At 40.9% G+C, this 24,257-nt stretch overlaps 1 protein-coding gene and 1 non-coding gene across 2 annotated transcripts; both read left to right on the forward strand.

Annotated features, from left to right (window-relative positions):
* Positions 1 to 593: 593 nt before the first annotated feature.
* Positions 594 to 666, forward strand: trnak-uuu (transfer RNA lysine (anticodon UUU)). The gene has a single exon. It is a non-coding gene; the product is annotated as a tRNA-Lys (tRNA).
* Positions 667 to 1,046: 380 nt separating this feature from the next.
* LOC101470053 (solute carrier family 25 member 36-A) lies at positions 1,047 to 15,674 on the forward strand. The gene is made up of 7 exons (XM_004562814.3): positions 1,047 to 1,502; positions 4,004 to 4,168; positions 5,611 to 5,688; positions 7,840 to 7,940; positions 11,333 to 11,399; positions 12,621 to 12,910; positions 13,003 to 15,674. The coding sequence occupies exons 1-7, from the start codon at positions 1,462 to 1,464 to the stop codon at positions 13,194 to 13,196; spliced, it is 936 nt and encodes a 311-aa protein (XP_004562871.1). The 5' UTR covers positions 1,047 to 1,461; the 3' UTR covers positions 13,197 to 15,674.
* Positions 15,675 to 24,257: the final 8,583 nt, after the last annotated feature.

The following is a 24,257-nucleotide window of genomic DNA, read 5'->3' on the forward strand; positions in this document are numbered from 1 at the left end:
GTAAGTGTCAAAACAGGTCATTGTAACGTGATTTCACTTATCCAAAAAGGTTTGGATCATGGCTACCTTTTATTTGACAAGCCACTAAATTATCAACATGTTGTGTCCTCAGTCATGACAACTGACCTTTAGAAGATAAATTATTGAAATTAAATAATGATATTCAGTGAGTTTAATTATTTTAAAATGTAACACAAGTACATTGTAAGTAACTGTAATTAAAATACCTAAAAATGAACAGTAATCAGTTACTCTACTTTTTCAGTGGAAAAGTAATTTAATTACAGTAATGCGTTACTTAGTAACGCGTTACACCCAACACTGCTTCTGAGGTATCTGGAACACAGCATTAAAAAGCAATTGCTGAGGTTATTGTGGTTACTTAACATATTTTATATACAGTCTGTGATCACAACACTAACAAAATGACTGCATAGATGGTTGCGTTAAAAAAATGGGAGGCAGGAAAATAATAAATCCTTGTAACTACAAAACTACTCTAGGTGTTATTGCATTTTTAGGGAGCTTCGCTTTTAGAAGTTGAACTACAGATTTGATGGAGAATTAAATACGTTGAAGCCACCATGACCAGAGCCCGGATAGCTCAGTCGGTAGAGCATCAGACTTTTAATCTGAGGGTCCAGGGTTCAAGTCCCTGTTCGGGCGGCGGAAGTTTTAAATATCGAGACTAAACACTGAGCATAAACAAAACCCAAACTGGAACTACATGATATAAATTTTAGGAGTCGTGATTATGTAGTTCTCCAACTAAATGCTGTGGCTTGTATTCAGCCATTGTATTCGTTTATATGAGTGCTATATCCTGGTGTCCTACTGTAACCTGAACGAATACAAATAAAAGCTTTAGATCAGCCTCGTTTCGTGTCTCTTCTACGTTACATCAGCCCAGCTCGTTTCTCTGAGTCCAGTGACGATCTCTGCCCTCAAACGACATCACGTGAAAGAATAGTGACAGGGCGGGCTCGCGGGATCCCTCAGCCAATCGGCTCCTCTGTTTTGCGGCTTCCCATTCGACGATAAACATTGCGACGTGACCCGCAGAGCTCCTCAGTGAGGCAATAGCACGTCAGCGGGAGGGAGGTCGAGTGTAGTCCATAGTTGATCTTATTACCACAAGACTGGAATTACCCGACAACATTAAAGACACGCACACTTTTACGGTGAAGCAGTGTCCCGTTCAGAAAGGAGAAGACGCTGTCCTGTCGCTCTGACGTCTGCCATTACCAACGCACTCCCGCTAGCCGTGGCAGCTAGCGCGAGCTAGCTAAGTTAGCTGTTACATACCCTCGCTTTTAGCACGCAGCTGACCTCCACCACAACACAGACCTGCTGAGTAACATTTGCTTGCTACGACGGGGTCGACATTCCCCCGTCTCTTCACTTACGTTCCCGTTGCCCCCTGTGTGGTGCCCCGTGGACGCTTCCCGAATATGATCCACAATGAGTCAAAGAGATACCTTAGTTCATCTGTTTGCTGGAGGGTGAGTATATTCCTCGTCTTCCTGTCGTCAGAGCGGGGCTAGCTAGCCACACACTGTGAGTTAATTGCAATCGCTATAGACGCTGTAGCTGTCCATTATGCGATATCCGTATTGATGTTTTGTGTATTTTGGCTTTGGGTAGTTGCGTAAAGGTAACCCAGAGATAACTTTTTGCATCACTGTCAGATGTCAGCTAATCTTGTCCTCACGTATGCGCACTCGCAGTTTTCTCAATGACATTTCAATGTATGAATGAAATGGCTTTTTACGAACACTCGGAAGTCTTCGTCAGAGTTGTGTATTATCATATATTATTTATAGCTACGACCAGGAAAATTTTGGCTTTAGAAAGCCGGCGTCTTTAAACGTCTGTGCGCCTTGTGTGCAACAAAACAAATGTGGGCAGACTCCCAGTAAAGGTCACTCGAAATAGTGACATCTCAACTATGTCAGCGTATCTTAACTATAGGCTTGTATCAAACTCGTTTTCCAAAGCATATTCGGTATATAGCACGTTCAACTATGATTGAATCACAGCCTGGGACTGTTACGAAAGGGTGTGAATCAGCAATCCTGTATTTTTGCAGATCCGTGAATTTTGCAGAAACGTTCATCTTCCGTCTGAAAGACTGACCTGGTACACAGTGAAACACAATACTAGTGTTTCAGCACTAGAAATGGGCAAAGGGATCATTTATCAGCTTAAATGAGCTCTTTGCTTCTCTTTAACAACATGCAGCAGTTTATTACACTGGCATACTAAACCATATTTAAGAAAAGCACGGATAAGAGTTCTGCTTTTGTAGGCCTGAACATGTTGAGTGGGTGTTATCTTGTTAAAGGAGTCAGTTTTTGCATATTAAGCTGTAGTCGTATGATGTCTCTGATGTCCTGCTTTCCCTTTATATACAGTAATTATCTGACTCTTGATTACTTCACCTCTGCTAAAAACTGTGTTTTGGGGACTTGCTTTCCCTGTTTATCTGTGTGTGTGTGTCTCTCTCTCTCTAACACACAGACACACACACTCTCTGTTTTGGTATCAGTTGAAAATTAACTTTAAGTGTAGATAACTGCTGTTTACAATTCTTTTGCTATTGCCTAGCCTAAACTAAACCTAACAGGACCTGACCAATACAGTCCTGTTAGGCTCAGTTTATTTATCGAGTTCATGTAGATAATATTCTTGTGCTTTGTCGATGCAGTTTGTTTTACTTTTCGTACCTGACTGTACGTTGTACCTGCTGTTTGAATATTTGTAAAAACTGTAAAAAAATAAATAATAACAGTATGTTTACAAGATATGTTAGCCACCATATCTATTGTACCTCATGCTTAAAAAAAGTCTGTCTTAAAAATTCAAAATTAGCAATGCATGGGAGCCCCGAATATTGCAATGAACATGGTGTAGGCATTAAGATAATTTAGAGCATCAATGATATATTAGTTTTCTTTTCACATTCAGTTTCATTACAATTATACTAAAAGTGATACATTTAACTTGTACATCCCCATGATCTAAGACTGCAGCGTTAGCTTTGTACACATAAAATGAGGTAGCCTTTAGTTTCTGTGAAACATAATTAGCTGCCATTGGTTGAAATAACCAAGCTTTATTACTACATTTACACTGTTCTAAGAATCCTCTTCTAACCATGATGATCTAAACCAAGGTTCCAATGTTTTCTGCACTTAGCTTTCTGATATTAATGGCCACTCAAGTGGCCATTAATATCAGAAAGTATAGAGATTTATTTTTATATTTGAATCTGCCTGACAAAATCCCCTTGTTGTAATTCTAAATGTTTAGTTGCTGCAAACTGGCTACTCTTGGCAGTTTCCCTTCTCAGCTTCCTTTCTGGCAGGCTAACCAGGTCAGTCTTCAGTGCTGATCCTACTGTGATCTTGAGATCCAATAAGCTTGCGAGTCATTCCAATCAGAACTGGCAGCTAGGGGAGAACTGGTTCACATGGCACTACAGCAATGTAATTGATTCTGCAGAGGAGAACAAGGGGTATAACTGAAAAGCTCGCTGGAGAGGCAGCTGATTAGGAAGAATTTATAGTATTCCAAACATATACGATTACTTATGCTTCAGAGAAACTAATGATACATCTTTGTCCTGATGTATGACATGATGAATACAAAGTGGGGCTGGCTGCACCTGACTTTGAAGCCTGCTAAAAACAGAAGTATTTTTATTTGTTTCCTAGTTTATTAAAATCCACATATCTAGGAATTTTAATATGGTGTGGTGCTAAATGGGAGCATGCTGTTACTTCCCAAGAAACACAAAGCATTCCTGGCTGGCTTTCTATCCCAACACTGTGCTTTTTCTTGTCTACATGCCTGGGATCTTTAGAATTCCACTCACCACACCGGGTGATTCGTTTAGGCAACGCTTTGCGGATCTTTTGGTAAAGAATACAGGAACTGTTTGTGCCGATTTTATCTGTTGTGCTTTGCTGGCTCACATCAGCCTTCTCTGTTTTTGCACCAGATGTGGGGGCACCGTAGGAGCCATATTGACTTGTCCACTGGAAGTAGTGAAGACCCGTCTCCAGTCATCCTCCATCACCCTCTATGTGTCTGAGGTTCAGCTCAGCACTGTCAATGGGGCCAGCGTGGCCCGTGTGTCTCCACCGGGCCCCCTGCACTGTCTCAAGTGGGTATCTTTTAACATGTCACACACATACACACAGAGCATATTTTGACATTGTACATAATGTTAGCATTGCTTTGAATTAGCAGCTTACAGTTATTTGAGCTAAAATGAGTGGAGCTGTTCACATGTGTATTCAGTTGTCTGTACTCTCCCCGAGAGGTGGTTTAATCTGGCCAGTGCCCCCCTGGCAAAACCACTCTCTCCCTGAAATACAACTCCTCAATAGCAGCCTTTGGGAGAGGCACACACAGGAGAACACACTAGTTGCTTTAGTCAAAGAGGACATTTCACAGCAAATCCAACTGTTACCATTTATTTATCTGTGATTTTATTTGTGAAACTAATCATCAGTCACAGTATCTGTTATGACAGTCACAGCAATACCATACAGATTTAGGCAGAGGGTGTAGTGGTTTACACATTGGACTAACACGTTAATGATCCCTGGTTCAGTCCCAGAATGAGACACAAATCCCAAATGTAGGGTTTCATTAGCATCCGATGTAAAAACCAAACCCATTGTGGCAACCCAAAAGCAGCATGGCAACTTTAGAAGAGGAGCGAATGCTACTCTGAAAAAAGTGTGTTCGATGGCAGAGTGCCACCTTTCCAGTTTAGTCATATGGGAGTTGTCAGCTGCAGCTTTGCTCTGCAGGATGTAGTGTATTCCTAACTTATTCATGTTTTATATGTTCTCCAGCTGCTGCTGAGTACAGACATTGTTGACATGTTGCAGGCTGTAGATGAAGGGGTGCAGTCAGCAGGCCTGTGTGAAAACACCTGGCTACCCCTGCTAACTAAAGCTGAAACTGCACACCAGTATTTAGACCTGATTCATGACTGGAGACTGAAACTCTTCAGCTTTTGGAAGCTGTTGCCAAAGACTGAGAAATGAGCAAAATCATATCACAATTTCTGGCTCTAGTTTAATTATTACTACTTGTAAATCTCATGTTGATTTGGGTGAAAACAACCTGCAGCATAGCACATTGGGTGCTGCCACTCTTTAAAGTGGTGGAGTGCTCCTAATCCTTGGGAACAAACTGAGACATTGTGTTTTATTGTGTGTCCCCCTAGACCTTGCGGTGTTCATTACACACGACAATCCAAGTGTTGGAGTGACAGTTTTTGCTATTCTTAGATTGCCTGCTTGTTTTAGGGCTTTGAAACTAGGTTAAGGTTCCACACAGAGGGTCTGGGTTGGTGATGTGGTGAGGGGGGCATAACAAAACTGTAATGACTATAAATAGGGCTGGCACTCTGGGATTGTCTGACTGGCATCATCTTTAGGAAAAGACTTTCTGTCAGATAAACCTTGGAGTTTTGTGCAATACGTTGCTTCTAATCCACGTGTGTGTGTGTGTGTGTGTGTGTGTGTGTGTGTGTGTGTGTGTGTGTGTGTGTGTGTGTGTGTGTGTGTGTGTGTGTGTGTGTGTGTTCAGATTGATATTGCAGAAAGAGGGACCTCGATCTCTCTTCAGAGGCTTGGGGCCAAATTTGGTGGGTGTGGCACCTTCCAGGTAAGTTATGTGATACGTTGTGTTTTTCTTACTGTTAGCATTACGTACAAAAGCACGACCTGATATACCCGTGTTGGTTTTGTTAATGCGTCATCATAACATAGGACCAGGATCAGTATTACAACTAAATCACGTTGTCTGAGCATTCAGTTTGCATTAGAAGTTAGCTAACAGCAAACTTAACTTGATAATATAATTTATTATATTGGCATATATTTATATAATATGGTTATATATTGGCATATAATATATTTATTATATTATAGAGCCATTTCTTGTTCATTGCAAAGCTATGACATCCCAACAGTATGACTGGTCAGTTGCCATATTGATCCTGGAACATCAAACCGTGCTTTTATCTATATCCAAGCACTTTTAGCTAACATCACAAACACTCACACTCTGATGCAGTTGGGTCAACTCGGGATGGTAGACGACCAGTTCTACCACCTGAACCACAGCCGGCAAATGAGGGGCAGAAAGAGACTGTTAGCCAAGTACTAGTTTAATAGTTATAGTTAATTCTATCATCATTATTTGTTATCAGTTTCAAAACATTGTGGAGTCAAGCTGAACAGATAAAATGGTTTGCTCTGATGGTTTTATTCTTATCTTTTTTCTCACTGTCTTCCTGCATTATTATTTTGACCATCCATAATCCTCCATTTCATCTTTCTGAGTCATTCCTAGATGATGATTATCCCGCTATGTTCAGCTTCCAATTTTGGAACATGTGTCCAAATGTTTACTGGTTATTAAGATTCCGTATTCGTGGGTGAATTAATGACTGTTAGACAAGAAAATTTCCACCACCTTGTTTTAGTTGGTGTGAGGTAATTCTTTTGAACAGGTGTCATTGATCTACTCCAAAAAAATTTATTGTTACTGTGGCCAAGTAATTGGCCTCTGTTCCTTTTTGACACCAAATGCCTTTCTTGGCATCATTTCTATGCAGGTCAAATTTGTACAGCCATGTTCTGATTGTAGATTGATCCATGTGCACACAGTAAGCTACAGGAGTGCAGGCGTATTTAATCATCTTCTGCACTCCTTGCTGCTGTTGTAGATATTTTTGTCTATATTGTTACATAGTTTGATATCATAAGCTCATATAGTTTTTGACAACCTTGAAGAATCAAGAGCACTAAAAATACTGTGTGCTTTAAAGAAATGTTGATTTAAGTATCTGGTAAAAAGTCTACAGCTCCATAGCCTGTGAAAAACAGTTGTGCTCTGTAACTACTACAACGTTTGCTGAGGTTACTTGGTGACGAAGAAGAATCAGGGATCCACACTCATTAAGGAGCCATTCATTGTCATGGCATTCTCAGCAGTTTGTGCACCACTGACTTCATGGCGACGTGTTCACATAGTCTAAGCCTGGGGAAAACTTCTAACCAACTGCCATAATAGTTTCATTTCATTAACCGCTCTGACTGGTAATGAGAGAAGCAAAGTGGTGACTAATGGCAGTGGGCAGCAGCTAGTGCTGCGGAAGCAGGTGCCAGTGCTAAGCATACACTAAGTGTTTTGTTAGTGTTATATGAACAAATGGTTAGGTAGAGGAAAGGAAGGAAAAGAGGACTCCTGAGTACAGATGGAGATTTAATGAAAAGCAAGCAAAGATTCGCACTACAATGTGACGGATGAACTCCAAACATCATTAAAAGTCTGACTAAGCACATTTGACAAACCGGTGTACAAATGAACCAGATGGCGCACAGCGTAGTGCCATTACTGGAATAAAAGCAAAAGCAGCGCTCCTATTTAGACACAAGTGTGAACATGATCATTATGACCATTTTAATTAGTGAAAACAACTAAAGATAATTACTGCAAATAAATGAAGGCATGCTTTTTTTGCTGAAAGCCTTATTTGTCCAACTAGGCTGATTTGCTGAGAATATTAGTTCTGCTCTTGGCTTTACACCTAATGAATTTTTAAACCCCATTAAACTGAACCAGACACGAGGGCAGTTGTACACTTGTTAATGCAGTGTAATTGATGAGCTGTATTGCTACTGGAGGCAGTGGCTCAGACTAATTAGTTGTGCACTGAAATACAAAAACATGGCATATATAACTTGTTTTGCCTCATTCCAGTTTAACACATGCTGACCCCCTTTTTTTGTCCTCCTTTTCTACTAATAGAGCAATCTACTTTGGTGCTTACTCCACTGCCAAAGAGAAACTGAACGGCGTGTTGGAACCTGACTCCACACAGGTGCACATGGTGTCGGCTGGAATAGCAGGTAACTACATGTCTGCAAAAAAGTCTTTTTTAAAGTCAAAGTTAAATTAGTTGCATAAAACACTCTCAAGTCTTTTTCTTACAGTCTTCTTCTATGGATTTAAGATTTTAACTTCCTTGCCTTAAACTTAAAGAATCCCCACAGTGGTGGTACAAAAGACTACTAGTACCTACTCTACTCAACTCAACTTTACTGTACTCGGTTTCAGTCATTTTTTTCATGATAATTGAGTACCACTTAATATGCATAGGGTCGTTATAGCAACGCGCCCGAAAGTCCACGGCGTCATTTCTATCCAACAAACAACATGACAGCAGGGGATAGTGATGCAATACCTGCTGCTCAGTGTATGGCTTTTTCAGACTCCGGGACCACCGTGTTGTTTTTGTGTAGCCGTTTCCCTCGTTGCTGGATTTCAAAAATGGCGTTTCTGATTTTTGTAAGAGAGTGGCTCTCATGAGTCATCGAGTTACGCCATTGACTGGCCAATCAGTGTCATGCACTGATTGGCACATGTTGCACATGTTGCAGTCACATTTCCAGAACCATAAGTCAGTTTATTTGTACATTTGAACACTGGAGTCTGTGAAGAATGACTCACTTTTGGAACCAGCCTCAAGTGGCCAATGTGGGAACTGCAGGTTTTGGCACGTGTGTGTTTTTTGTTTGTTTTTTGTTTTGTATTTAAATTAGCTTTTGTTTTTTGTGCTTTCTTTTTTTCTTTATCCAGCACAAATATAATCTCTTCATTCTTAAACTAATTTGGTGGTGCAATAAAGGTCAGACTGCAAATATGAAATGCACATCCATATCGTTTCCTTAAAAACTATAGAGTTTTAAATCTATAAAGTCTTTTTCATTGCAGTAAATGGCTATGTCAAAAGAAGAAGAAGGAGAAAACTAGAGGTGTTTTATGCAACTAGTCCCCAAGGCATCAGACAGACATGCATCATCGTGTCCTGCTTTTTAGAAACTAAAATAGCAGTTGTTTCTAATGTTGTGAGCATATTGATCTTGACTCTTCAGTGTTGGTGAGCTTCCACAAATAGTCATGTTACATGAAAGTTAAAGTGGTAAAACTAATATTGTATCAAATTTGATTAAAATCCAGTTCCATACAAGTTGTGACATGTGTACAATGTAAATGACAACAGAATACAATGAGTTGTAAATCTCATCAACCCAAATACTGTTCCCAGTAAAACATAAAAAAAAGTCATGAAATGTTCAAATCTAGACATTTTACTTTTTATCAAACATATTAGCTCATGTTGAATTTGATGGCAGCAACATGCCCCAGAAAGTTGGGTGAAGACAGCAGAAGGCTATAAAAGTCAATTGGACTAAAAAGAAACATTTGGAGGAACATTTTGCAACTAAATAGGTTACCTGGCAACAGGTCAGTAACATGATTGGAGCATGATGATGAAGAGCATTTTAGAGGGACAGCCTTTCACCAGTTTCCAGGAAACGGTGTCTATAAATTTCATCATACTGTTAATCAGACATTAAATATCTCATCATCTACAGTATATAAAATCACTAAAAGAGCTCTAAAAGAAATCCCTGTGCACATTCTGGATGTACAGACAGAACTTCAGTAAAAACAGGAATGATTCTGTCATGGAAATCAGTGCATATTTCTGAGATTTTCAAATGCATTGCATTCAGTTTTATTTCAATTTTACTGCGTCCCAACTTCTATGGAATAGGGGTTGTAGGAAAATCCTACAGGCATCACTTGTGTTTCTTTACTAGTTGCTGTGTGTGTGTATGGCTCCCTTTGCAATGCTGATTAAAATAAATGTGTTATGAGGTCAGATTTAAATACCACTCCACAATTCTCTGATGCCTTGCATGTCAGGGGTGGGTTATCTGCTCTCAAGTGGCTGATTGTTTTGGGAATAATAAACCTGTATGATATGGGTCAGTCAGACTGCTTCACTGAGTTTCTGGGTGAATCCAAAGTTCACAGTAACACCACTTGTAGCACACCATGACTTAGACCTTTCAGCAAACCAGTCAAGGTCAGCGTCACTACATTTCCCTCCAGCAGCAACCAACAGAGCTGCCTGAGCTGAAGTGACAGGTGACGAGGTGTTAACAGTCATCTCATCTTTACGTGACACACATAGCAGAGGCTAGAGCAGTTTTCTGCTGTTGATAGCAGGAAGAGTAAGCGTAGATGCTAGTCTTTCAGCCTCAGGATGGTTGTGCATTCGATGATTCCTCGTTTATACTATTCCCACAGTATTTTAATTTATTTAATAAAATATCAATATCTGGTCTCCATGTATCGATATAATATCACCATGCAAAAGATTGCGATACTATGCTGTATTCTTTTTTTCCCTTCCCTACCACTAACATTTAAATACAAATATTAAGTAATATTAAGATGTATGGAATATAGATTGCATAACCTAGTAAAAATCCGAATCGCAGGTGAAAGATGACATTAAGAGGCTCTATATAGGAGCGTAAAGTATAATAGACAGTGCAGAGTGTTTTCAGTTTTAGGGTTTGAAATAAATTGTTAGCAGATGATTCTCTGCTTGACACACTTGGATATGATGGTTGAGGAGCTGCAGAAAGGCTCAGTAAAAATAAAAAGATAATGCAGAGCTTTTCTAGTAGAGCTGAAAATGAGCATAACCGTCCCTATTATCCCTTAATCCCTCAGAACTGCAGGTATCCATGCAGCATTGTAGTTTTGCAGTACTCTTGCATTAAACTGTTATTTTTATGTAAGTTTATTTCAATCAATGAACAGCTGTTCTCTCCCGTCATATCCATTCTGCTGTCTTTGTGTGTGTGTGTGTGAGTGTGAGTGTGAGTGTGAGTGAGTGAGATTTCACATGACGTTGTGCATTATGTTAAATCCTGCGGGGTGATGGTGGGAATGGGATCTTGAATGGTTGCATGCCGGGTCTTTTCGCAAACACACAAGCCCTGTGTCTGTTTTAGGCTTTTACTCTACCGTAGCTCTCCTCTCGCAAGGGCATGAGACCCCCGCACCACCAGGGGTCTCTAGCTGCATCTGTGAGGAGTTACTTGGGTCTGCGTGAGTACTCGCCACAGATCTGTGCTTCTTCTTATGTCTGGTTCTTCTTTCTCTAACTCTCACCTAGCTCATTGGATAAGATGGAGTTTTTCTCTCTTTCTTACAGCTGTTAGCATGACATACAAATCTTATAACATGCAGTTTCCCCTCTACTTGGGGCTACCTGCTTTTGTGGCTTTGATATTTTTTTAATTTAATTTAATTTATTTTTTTTTACTAAAAGAACCTGTTTATTCTTACTTTACTGTTAGCATCTTGAGAATTAGCTTATCATATTTCTTAATTTTGTAGAAGAGTAACCTTGTTGTGTTTTTTTTACCCTCTTTAGGTTTTACAGCCATCACCGCAACCAATCCAGTATGGCTCATAAAGACGCGTCTACAGCTGGATGCAAGGTGAACAGTTCATGTAGCTTTCTTTTTCTTTTTTGTCTGTTGCTCTGATATGCGTCACCACACAGATATTCGCTGTCATTGAAGAACATGTTGCTATCTTTATTTCTGAATCCTCCTTCATAGTTTAAACCAGTTCTACTGAACGAGCGCTGCTTTTGTTTGGACCTTGTGCAGCTCGCCTGGCTGGGTGTGGTCTGTCTTTCATAACCATAAAGCTTCAGGCTTTGACTTTCCTTTATTTTACATGTACAGTAGGTTTCAGAAGTACTTGTAAATCTGACTCTGAAACACTAAGAACAAGGAGCTGTCTGTTTAGATATTGGTTGAATTTAAAGAGATCACACTCAATGCTCTGCATTTAGCTTTAAGTGTTTTCGTGCCCTTCCCACGAGGCTTGCTATGCAAAACGTTGCCAAACTGACTAAAGGTTAATTGGCATGCGCTTCGGTGATCATAGAACAGTTTTCACTTTACACACTCGAATGTGTTTTCAGTGTAAATTTAAACAGTGAACTGGAGACAAATCCTGTGCTTTTGTATTTTCTGCAGTGTAATCGAGGAGTCCATCTTTGCAGGAGCCTTGCTTTGTTCTGTAAACGGGTGGCTTTGTTTGTTTTGTTGAGTAATGTTACCCGGACAAAGGTTAAATTTCATTTGTGTGGAAGTCAGGTGGCTCAGCTCCCTGTTTTATGTTTTATATTCTTAGTAACTGTGTGCAGTTTTCTTTCGTTTAGGGGTTTGGGGGGGGTTCTGTTTGTATTTTTTTTTGGGGGGGGGGTTACCCCTGAGCCATGAAAAGCTGATGTGGCATTGTCATCACCTCGCTGGACAGATGGCTGGGCGGCGTGAACACCCAAGTTTGTGACTTGAGAACGAGTCACTCTAGCATTTTCAAATTGATACCACAGGTGTGTCTACTGAGGATCTCTGAGGTTGAATCTCAGTGATCTCGACCTCAATATCAAGGTCAGAGGTCAGGTTTTCTGAAAGTCATCCAGGATTCTGAGCTTGATATCATAGGTGTAACTAATAAGAGGCTGAGTGGCTGCTGGAATTGTTAATTATTTTACATACTGTGCTCTGTAAATGCAACTTCTGTACAATATCTCTTCATCCCTCCTTAAAGTCTCTGAAGAAGAGCAGTTTTTTCTCCAAATCCACAGTGAGAGGAAGCAGTATGCTACACAGCTTGTAATCCCTCCATTTTTCTTGTGTTTTCAGGAATCGAGGCGAGCGAAGGATGAGCGCTTTCGAGTGCATGCGTCAGGTGTATCAGACAGACGGCTTTCGGGGCTTCTACAGAGGGATGTCGGCATCCTACGCCGGCATCTCAGAGACTGTGATCCACTTTGTGATCTATGAAAACATTAAACGGCGCCTCCTGGAGGCCAAGGCACCACAGAATATGGACGAGGAGGAGGATTTGACAAAAGATGCTTCAGACTTTGTGGGGATGATGCTTGCTGCTGCCACCTCCAAGACTTGTGCCACATCTATTGCTTACCCTCATGGTGAGAGGCTGTTACTAGCTGTTCTCATCTGGATGTCTGATCACCCCCCATTATGTTCTCTTACCCACCCTCTCTCTTGTTCAAATTTGCAGAAGTGATTCGCACGCGACTACGCGAAGAAGGCAACAAGTACCGCTCTTTCTTCCAGACGCTAACGACAGTGCCCAAAGAGGAGGGCTTCCGCGCCCTGTACCGCGGTCTCACCACCCACCTGGTACGCCAGATACCCAACACGGGCATCATGATGTGCACCTACGAGCTGGTAGTCTACCTCCTGAACGGTTAAAGCCTCCCCACCCCCCTCCCTCCTCTATTTGGAGAAAGGAGACCCAGAGCACCTGCACACCAGCTAGCACAGCTAACAGCCTGCTTCCAGAGACAGCACCTCAACTGCTGTCTTGGTGACACAAGACAACACGAGCGGTCGTTCATAAAAAAGTCTGGAGTTTTGTTGTATAGACGAAGAAGGAGTGTGAGAAAGATCTTTGCGTTGGTTTGGGCATCGAGGTTTAGCAGTGGCAAAGAAGTAGATCCCCTATTTTCACTTTTATTCCATCCTTTTCTCCATTCTGACGTAAACTTTCTTCCTTATGAAGAAAGAAGCTAACTTCCAGTATATTCTATCTCTTAACATTACCGTACTAATAATGAAGCTCCGTAATACCAAGTGAGCATAGAACCATCTTAAGTAAAAAGCTTAGATCCAATCCTCATTATCACTTTCTTTTAAAAACAGTTTAGCTCTAGTGCATAGTCCTCCACATATCCCTCAGAGAACCAGCAGAAATCCAGAATACAAAGGCCCCGAAGTCGATAGCTCATCTCGATGTGCATCACAGAGGTCCTGAGAGCGAGGACGAATCGGGGGTTTGTGGCTCACAGAGGGGTGGAGGGAGGTGGATGGAAGAAGACGTGCCTTGTGTGAAGACCGTTGAGCAGCTGGAGATGCATCTCTGGCTGATCTAGAACAACAAAACGTCAAGTCATACACTGGTGTTGTTTGATTTCAGGTGCCCTCAGTCACCGTTTTTACATATCATGAAGGTAAATGCAGTCACCTGCTGGTTTTCAGCGTCCCTCACACTGACTCTGTTATCATCCAAATGATTCAATTCTGTAATCTCACCAAACTAAACAACAGTATAATCCACCGCTCTAAATGCTGCTGTGGTTCATGGTGTGAAGTAAAAAACAGTAGAGGTAACTAAGCTTAACAGACTGTGGCATAGATGCAGATAAATATATGAAATAACTACCTAACGTGATTGTATTTGTCGGGCCAATTTAGTCGAGATGCAGACGTGTAGTGTGTTTTCTTTACTGGAGCACTTGGTAGTTGTTACCTTTCTCTCAGAAAACGTTATTGTTTATAGCGGCTTTTCTTTCTCCATAGTGCTCATCTCATTGTACTCTAATTTTTATTCCCTTAGCTGGAAAATCCAGGCTAGTTTTCCAGGCGAGGACAATCCTCTTGAGTTTACACTGGAACACTTGTTGTACAGCTTAGCCAGCACGTGGAGGAGGTTGGCCAGGAATATTCTGTGTCATAAAACACACATTAATTAACTGCAGTTTAAAAACAAAAAAGAAGTTTGTTTTTCTTGATTCCCTATAATGTTGTTGTTGTTTTGTTTTTTTTCAGTCGTTTTCAACCAGTTAGAAAAATCTTTTTTTGGGTGAGTGTGATCAGAGGGTCAGTGTGTTTTATGTCTTCTTTGGAAACCTTTGAGGGTTTTTTTTTTTTTTGTGGCATCTTTGTTTAAACATTACAAACAATACAGTGTTTTTTTGTTTTTGTTTGTTGTTTTTGCTGTGATTGTATTTATCCCGTTAACTTTCCTCCTGTTGTGATCCTCCCATTGTAGAGTCGGTATGTTAAACGGTGATTCAGCCCATTACGCTAACAACGCACATCTCGCTTTATGACCACGGGCTCGCCCTTCAGATGTCTTTATCCAAACACTTCACCGCTCAGCTCTTGGTTTTACAGCACGCACAAAGGATGCTCTAGACTCTTCTTTAGACTCTCTGTGTTAAAGTGCAGAGTGTGTGCGTGCGTGTGGCATACAGTACCATCAGCACACACTCTTGATGTCGTGCAAATCCACGAGTGATCTGTTGCTGCTAGTAGCGATCGGACAGTTGCGTATCATGGTGCTGGCTTCACTCACGTGGATTTTGAAGGCTGGACAGATAGTGTGAGCTGATTGTACCTAACCCGATTAAAGGGTCATTTCACTCAAATAAGAGAAAATCTTTCCTCATCTTTCCCCCTGACTCCTAAAAATCTGGAGCGTAAAAGTGCTAACAATGAGTACATTTTATTTTTTAAACTTCGGGTGATGTGACCCTGTACATGTGCATTTCTAAGCATCTCTTCATGTTATTTGTCAGATGAACCAATCTTCCCTTGTTATTCCTCAACCCCCACACATTTGCATTATGTACCAGTGAGTGTGTGTGTGGGTTTTTGTTTTTGTTTTGTTTCTTTTGCGTGCGCTTGCCCAGATCAGACTCCCATGTGTGTCATTCAGTTGTATTGTGTGGGCGGGAGACCTGCAAACAGTGTTGTTGTTGAGTTTTGGTTTTTTTTGTTTGTTTTTTAAGTTAATCACTTGAAATTTTTTGCCTTTTCCTGACGCTCTTTGTTGTGTTGCTCCATGTTGTCCTTGATGAGTCGGCTGTGAGTGCGACTCACTATGCATTCTCTCATAACTGTTTTTGTAAAACAAAGTGTCAATAAACCAGAAGGAGTGCAAATGTATTCTGCTGTCAGAGCATCTTTCTTAACTACTCTGAAATACAATTTTTGTTAAAAAATCTTATTTCCTCCCCTTAAAGCAAATATTGAAATCTTTCGCCTGCTCACGCCTCTAAAATGCATCACAATAACATAGTGTGTTGTCAGGATCTGTCAAATTAGTATTCTTCCTAGGATTAGCAAAAACATGAAACTATATTGGCAATATTTAGGTGTAATAAAGAGGCACTATCTTCTGTAGGTGGCTACATAAGATATTATACTGCAAAATGTATATAAATGGAAAGATGAGTGAATACCTAAAACTTAACGGGTAAACAACACTGTCAACAACAGGGTTAGATAAAATTATGTACAGTCACTGGTCACTTTATTAGGTACACCATATTACTGTTGGGTTGGCCTCCCTATTGCCTTCAGAAGTGTACGAATTCTTGGCAGAGATGAAATAAGGTGCTGGAAACATTCCTCAGAGATGTTGGTTTGTATTGAGGTAATGAAACAACGTCACACAGTCAATGTTGATTGGCCCAAAGGTGCTTTTTGGGTTTGAGATGTGGTGACTGTAAGGAAACTGTCAAGAAACCAGTTTGAGATGATCTGGACTTGTGGTGGACGGTGGATCACAGGGCTGGAAGCAGTCGTCAGAAGATGTGTACACTGTGGTAATAATAGGGTGACATGGTCAGCAAGAAACTATCCACCAGCAGCCTGAATCACTGACACAAGGGAGGCAAACTCTGACCCTACAACCAAGTGCTGCAACAAAAATCAAGACTCATCACACCAGGCTCTATGTGATTTGTAGCCTCAGTTTCCTATTGATGACTTTAGTTGTAACAAGTGCTTCTTTGAGTTGCTGTTTCCTTCCTATCAGCTTTAACCAGTCTGGTCATTCACCTTTGACCTCTGTAATCACCCAGAGAACTGCCACTTGCTGGATATTTTCTCTTTTTCCATTCTTTGTAAACCCTAGAATTAGTGGTTTCTGAGCCACTCAGACCATCTTGTTTGGCACCAGCAGCCATGGTGCTAAGTACCATGGTTACTAAGAAGACAAATAATTTGTCTTCTTTCCCATTCTAGTGCTTAGTTTGAACTTAAGCAGGGTATCTCAACTTTGTCTACATGCCTAAATATATTGACTTGCTGCCATGTGATTGGCTAATTTAATATTTGCATTAACAAGCAACTAAACAGGCCTAACAATGTGGCTCGTGAGCATAAACAGAATAAGGCAGAAAGAGACCTAACACTGCACAGAAGAGCATTTAAGGTTAAAAAATGAATGGCCCAGGGGCCAGAATCAGCTTGCCAAAGTCTCCTGTCCAGCCCGCTGTGCTGCTTCCTGCACAACCAGAATTAAGGTTAAAGTGGCCCACGGTGTAAAATGAGTTTGACATCCCTGATTTTAAACAAATATGTCCACTGTGTTTATAAACTGTGGTTTTCATTATTGTGAAACTTGTATTTGTACTTGTGTTTTTTCAATGTGTGTTATCATTATTTTTGCAAAGGACTTTTGTTAAATTCAATGATATTATTGTGAGAAAATGTAATAAGGTTCGTTAATTCATTCAAACCCCTGAATGTGGTAAGTTACAGCTAGCTCACTAACCTTAGCCTGCCTCCTTGTTAATGTCATTACAGGCAAAACACGTCCTGAGTGGATGTTTCTGTAGCCAACCAGACTCAGAAAAACGCTGACTGTAACTTGCATGCTTCAAAAGGCTGCACGATTTCATTCTGTAATTAAGGCTAAGAGGTATGAAATGATGATTCTCACACCACAAGCCAGCATACTTCCAGGCCCGCTCTGAGCTCCTGTGTGTGTGTGTGTGTGTGAGTGTGTGAGTGTGTGAGTGAGTGAGTGAGTGAGTGAGTGAGAGAGAGAGAGAGAAAGAAACGAGTTTGTGCTGATTAAATAGCAGGGCAAAATGTCAAGTCATTACATAACATATAAATCTAATTTAACATACTGCTATTAGACTCACAGCACCAGTGTACTGATATTATACTGTTTTCTTTTTTCATAAACATAAGTTTGGACACAATTATCAAAATAATGACTTTTATTCTGTTACAATTATTGGTGTAGCCTGATGATCTGTTTGACCTCTTATGTGATTTGGCACCAAACAGGCTGAAAACAGCATGTCGCAGTTTGAAGACATGAAGACATGACCGAGGAAGAAAGAAGTGAAGAGAGCAAGGAAAATGAAGGTGGTCCCTGGGCGTGATGGGAGAACGAGGAAAAGGCAGATTAAATGATGCTTGATGCTTTGTAAGGAAAATGCATTTGTGGGTTGAGCAGTAGTAATTCAATTCAATTCAATTCAATTTTATTTATATAGCGCCAAATCACAACAACAGTTGCCTCAAGGCGCTTTATATTGTACAGTAGATCCTACAATAATAGATACAGAGAAAAACCCAACAATCCCATGACCCCCTATGATCAAGCACTTTGGCGACAGTGGGAAGAAAAACTCCCTTTTAACAGGAAGAAACCTCCGGCAGAACCAGGCTCAGGGAGGGGCGGGGCCATCCGCTGCGACAGGTTGGGGTGAGAGAAGGAAAACAGGCTAAAGACACAAACTCAGTAGAGTTGAGTTTACACATGAAAAACTTGCCGGATCTCCTCTGCCAATACCAAACAGCTTATTCTGCTATTGGCCCTTATTTGGTGTCAGTTATTGGATTGGATGATTGGAGTTTGATGAAACAAGACATTAGGAATTTAATCATTTATCCATTTAACAAACAAGGGCTTCAGTATCATGTGGAAGAACCATACACAGAGAGCCATACTGGTGTTCACTCTGTGTTGTAGCGTCCTGATGACACCGAGTTTATGCTCCAGTGGATGATGAGAGTCAAACCTTACATACTGATCTGTATACGTTGGTTTATGGTACACATCAACATTTAAATGTCACCCATTACTGATGGAAATCTCACAGTCTAAGAAGGCTAATCTGTCACTTTTTATATCCTCCCTGCTGAACTTGTGTTGGTCCACCGAGTTAATGTGATCAGTGAATTGTAGTAGTAGCAGTTCTGAGATTTGATTTTCACCGAGGTGTCATACCTGAACCAACGACTTAACAGAGCCCTCTTTTCCACTTCTTCCTTGTTCAAGTTGGCCACCATGGGTGAAACTGGGGAACCCATGGCACACCCACGTTTCTGACACAGTTCCAAGAGCCAACACACTTGGTCGGAGCTGAGAGTGGTCCTGTTGCTGAGGTTGGGGTGTAACATAGTACGAGATCATTGTTTCATCTCCCTCCATAATGCCATCTCTCACCTTCTCAACAAAATCCAAGCTGTTCTTGATGTGGTGTTTAGAGCTGCCTACCAACAAGTTGAGGGTCAAAGCCAGAAAATTTGAGATGTTATAGGTGACCAAGCTGATCATACAGACAATTGGTGTTAGAGGTACACCCTGTTTGTGTATCTTTGGTAAACCATACACAGTGAGTCTCATTTCAGGGGCTCATAAGTATTTTTGTCACTGAGCAGTGACAAAACTTAGCAAAACCATGCACCTAACCTTTTCTGCTGGAAGGATGATAATGTTGTGTCATTAGCGATATGAGCGCCTTCCTCTCCTCCATGCTGATTAATGATCAAGAAACTGACCTCACAGCCCATTGTTTGTCAGTGATGGTAGTTTCAGTCATTATGCAGATGTACTGTTTGGGAACACCTGCAGTCAGCTGAGAAGAAGTCACCTGGATTTGTGACGGAACATTTTTCCCACTAAAAACACTACATCCAGATGAGCAGAATCAACTTTTTGAGATTTCCTTTTGAGCATGAATCAAGACAGCGATCTTCTTTATGTGTTGTTAAAGCTAAAAAGGTGATTATAACTAAAATGGGTATTTGTGCTGTTAAAATGTGTCCATATGGAAACTATGGCTGGGGAGAAAAGGCCCTGCAAAAATGTTCTACTAGAAAGATTTATGCCATTTCTGTGTTTCAGTGGTCTGTTATCTGTGATTTAGTGAGTGGTTGATTTGCTTTTACTGCATGTTCTGTTCTGTTTGTTTGATATCAGTCAAATTTAATTGAATTTCATTTTATTTGGTCTCAACAGATTGTTGAAAGCACATTACCTTCCAGCAGGTGGCAGTGTCGCCTGCTTCTCTGCCCCATTTAACTCTGACTCAAAGACTCTCAAAGTCAAGCCAGTGGAGCAGATGACAGCCTGCTTCCATCCCATTGCTCAGTCCAAATGCTTGGAGACTGGGGAAGAAAACCCCAAATTTTAATTCTAATTGACACGTGAAATTTGCATTGACTTTTTTGCCAACTAAATCAGAATATAAATGAACTGTAAAAGACACAACAACGGATGAACAATGGTGTAGCTTTCAGCTGACAAACATTCTTCCCTAATTCACAGTTAATTCCCTTTGCTAAACAACGGGCATCGCATCATCATATTAGCTCTAGCAGGACCAGCCTGACTCACACACCACATGTATTTAGTTAGTGTCAGACTGAAAGGGACGAGTGTGTTCCTAAAACACGTTCCACAATCTGCCAGTGTTCTTGGAATAGTACAAAGGGCTTCAGGGTGTTGGTTGTGGCTCACTTGTAAATTGAGCACTGGGGACACACTGAAAAGCAACAGCTACGACAGAAAGTGATGGAGCCAGTAGGGCGTTATAACTGGTACCTTGTTTACCTCTAGAGTTGAAAGGAAAGGAGATTAGAAAGAGGCAGAAAGATGCTGTGATGGGAGCTTCGGGCAGATTACACAATGGATGGAGCAGAGGATAAGATATCTAGACTGCTGACCCTTCGTGTGGGTCAAGTTACAAAAACACATTCCCATAGTGTATTCTAGGAGCAACTTAGAACCTGTGTCTCCAGTAAAATAAATGCTAATAATTGACAAAGTTGTCCTGAAACAGGCTTCTTGTTATAAATTTGACTTGTCAAGCGATATTCAAGAAGAGAACTTGTAAATACCAAACACATCTCCTTTTGCAGCTCTCCCCTTACCCCACTATCACCAGCTTATGCACGTATTTCATATAGAACTGGCAGCTAGCTCAGCCAGATCCAAGTTCTCTGCTCACCAATTTTTACTTCTCACAAGGACCTTTTTAACTTTTTGTACTCACCCGATCAGATCATTAAAGAACTGAGTTTCCAAAGCTTAGACTGTACATTAAACATAGATATAAGCACTGCGATATTACCTACTGGTTTTAGACTCCACAACCTCAACAAAGGTGCTTTGGTCTCTGTTTTTTCTTTTCTTTCTTTTCTTTTTTGAAGGTAAAAGTGGGCATGTTTGGACAAGAAGGATTTGTGCTAACACTAGCAAGCTTGGTTAGCAGCTAATACTAGCAAACTTGGTTAGCAGCTAGCAGTAACAAGTTTGGTTAATTGTTTCATTCTAACCCTGAAATGCTACAATCTGGTAATTGGAAGCTGTCTGCCTGTTGCAGGTTTATATGAGGGTGAAGCACTAGGCTCCAGATTCAGACAAGCAATCCCCTCTCATCTTGCTTTAGATGTCTTCCACGGCTCATACTGTCAGTGAAAAAAACCACAACTCCGGCATATGGCTGACATGCACAAGGCATTATGCACACCACATTGCGTGCATGGATTAAAAAGGAAATGCATTTTCTCTCTGTCTCTAGCTCTTATTCTTCCCCGAGCACTTAAATCTTATATTGTTCCTGGATCTTAAAAGCCACCCAAAACTAACACTAAGTGTAGCTTTTTGCATCTTAGGCGCGACTGTCTGTGGCCTGACAATCTCCAGCCATGCTTGTGGGTCTGTGCTGTAAGGTTGTTCTTAGGCTGCATTCTGGTCATGTACTTCAGGCCATAATTATGAGTTTTAGGGGGAAAACCATTGATATCAACTTCCGAGTTGCAATCCCAAGTTGGAAAAATAAGGGGCACAGAAGCATTTCCAGTTAGCTAACTGCAATGTCAACAGCAGAGGATTGCTGACAACGTGTCTGCACAGATACCAGTGCTCGCATTTCAGAATTAACCAATATTTATACTATCTGTATATGTCTGTTTATGAAACACATTTTTAAACCTGTATTGTGTTTTAATGGCCAGCAGAGGGAGAGGTCTCTAGTTTTCAAGCAATTGAGATTACTAAAGTATTTGAATTCTTGGTTTACTACTGATTGATTAACTCAATAAATATTTTACTAATGGTTTTATGATCTTATTCACCAGTTTTGAGTGTTAATAAATCAAGAGTTTGGTTTGCCCTAGCCAGCGTATCATATCATACAGGTGTACATACAGTGCTTAGACCACCTGTATTTTTAAATGTTTTTTTTAATGACAATACTGTAATGTAATGTTTACATGCACACACACACACACACACACACACACACACACACACACACACACACACACACACACACACACCTGTTGTTATCTGTTTAGATTTTTCAGGAAGAACTACTTATTTGGTGTCTGGAGCACCATAGACAGTACAGATTCATCCTGTGGGCAGCAAGACCCAGACAATTACACAATTACAGAGACAGTAATTCAGCCACAGCCTGACTTTTAAGACTGTGGACTTAAAAGTCAGACTGGCAAGGTTAAATTTAGAGACATTTCTTTCTGTCTGAAACACACAAACACTTACATCACTGTATATGTGAATGTAAAGTGAAGGGAAATACAGCCAAACCAGAGCAAAGTACTTCCATTTATTTTCTCACAAGCAGCTATCCTCATGATGATTCTGTGACACCACTTCGGCTGTAGGGACACTGTCCAATTACGGTCGGCCACACAACCTGGTCCACAGAGGGATTAAAAAAACTCAGACACAATGAAGGTGTGACACATGAGGACTGGATAGAGACAGATAACCAGTGGGAATGGTAGGCAAAAAAGATTAGGATGGGTGTAGATGTTGGGAGGTAGAGAGACAGAGACAACATAATGAAAGGCAGTGAATGAAAACATCCCATGTAAAGTGTCTGTCAAAGGACTCGCAGAGGATTCGGTGTGTGCTTGGTGAGAAGAGCCATGGCAGCTTCTTCTGAAGTCAGCACTGAAGAGCAGGGAGACACACACACACACACACACACACACACACACACACACACACACACACACACACACACACACACACACTAACTTTCACAACTCTCACAGCCTCTTTCATAGACAATAGATACGCTCTTACACAAGAGTAGAAATTCACTGCTTGCACACTCACACAGCATGCAGCATGAGTCATGTTCGGTTGAAGTTGCTTCTGCCTCAAGTACATCAACTTTCTGACTTTATGAGTAACAGGCGTTTTACTGTCTAAGGTGACAGCTTGAAGATTGATAGGTAGATATTTTCATGCTTCTTTCAGGCTAAGTTAAGCACACCATCTCCTGACTCCAGCTTCATATGTAATAGACAGACACGAGGGGTGTTATTGATCCCATCAACTAACTTTTCTAGAAAGAAAATGAAGCGTGCTTACCAGACAATGTTGAATTATTCCCTTAATGACTCACTGCAGAGGAGCAAGGGGGGAAAAAATCAGCTGATTTTTATTGACTGACAGGCGAGTGATCTGGGCTGTGTTAAACCCATCAGCTTCAATTCTCTGGTCCTCTTCGGAATTGATTTGAGGCCAGCTGCTTAGGGAGCCAGTGGTCTACTTTCTACAATGAGCCTCATTTCATCCAAACCTTTATTACTCACAGAGGCTTACTTGCCCGTGTTTCCATACGCTTTTAATACCGTTGCAGGTGAGATGAGCACAGCTGGAATTGGACTGGGATGATGGAGAGGGAGTTAATATTGATATGAACTGACATTAGGTGGAGTCACAGTGGTTACTGTGAGCACACACCACACCTAAATCCAAACAAACCAGTGTGATCGTCATTACCTGAACTGGTTTGGCTTTTGTGGCAAGGTGCATTAGAAGTGAGAAATAAGCTTGCTGAGCCATTAGTTTTGGATAAATCAACAGTTTTAGATAAATCCATAAACAATGTCAGCTTTAAGTTATTTATTTAAGTATGCAACATTAATCAAAGACAAAAAAGATCAGGAAATGTTCTATGGAATGGTTGGATTACATATTGTGTGTGTCACCAAGACATAGTCTCAATTATAGAAATATTTTCTTATATACTTTTTCATAACAAAAAGTAGAACCAGTGCTCCAAGTTCACGTTAATACACTGCAAAGGTACTGAGCCGTTGTGATTAAGCTCAGCGTAAAACTATGTAAGGCATGAAGTGGTCTCCACCCTGCCTCAGCTGTAAAAGCGAGAGTGTAACAGGAAGTGCGGAGAAGCCGACACACAAAATAAAAGCACACATGTAGACACCTTCAGGGAAAAAATAGCATCTGGCAACAAAAGCTCACAAAAACACTCCACGACGTCGTTCGGTGCGTGTTCTTATAACGCCATGCTTGTAGACTGGACACAAATTCGCTTTAAAAAAAATGCCGTTTTTAAGTGAAGCGTTTCTCTTCGGGCGTCGTGACCGGAAACGCTTTGCTGGGCTGCTAGCTTAACGCTAGTCACCTTTTCTTGATCCCGACCCTCCAGCCAA

The sequence above is a fragment of the Maylandia zebra genome, linkage group LG14, assembly GCF_041146795.1.
Source record: "Maylandia zebra isolate NMK-2024a linkage group LG14, Mzebra_GT3a, whole genome shotgun sequence".
Classification (NCBI taxonomy): Eukaryota; Metazoa; Chordata; class Actinopteri; order Cichliformes; family Cichlidae; genus Maylandia; species Maylandia zebra.

Excerpts from the sequence above, each read along its gene's own strand:
- LOC101470053 (XM_004562814.3), top strand. The coding sequence starts at position 1,462 with ATGAGTCAAAGAGATACCTTAGTTCATCTGTTTGCTGGAGG. Across the intron at positions 7,941-11,332 it reads GGTGTCGGCTGGAATAGCAG|GTTTTACAGCCATCACCGCA; the intron begins GTAACTACATGT and ends TACCCTCTTTAG. Across the intron at positions 11,400-12,620 it reads CGTCTACAGCTGGATGCAAG|GAATCGAGGCGAGCGAAGGA; the intron begins GTGAACAGTTCA and ends TTGTGTTTTCAG.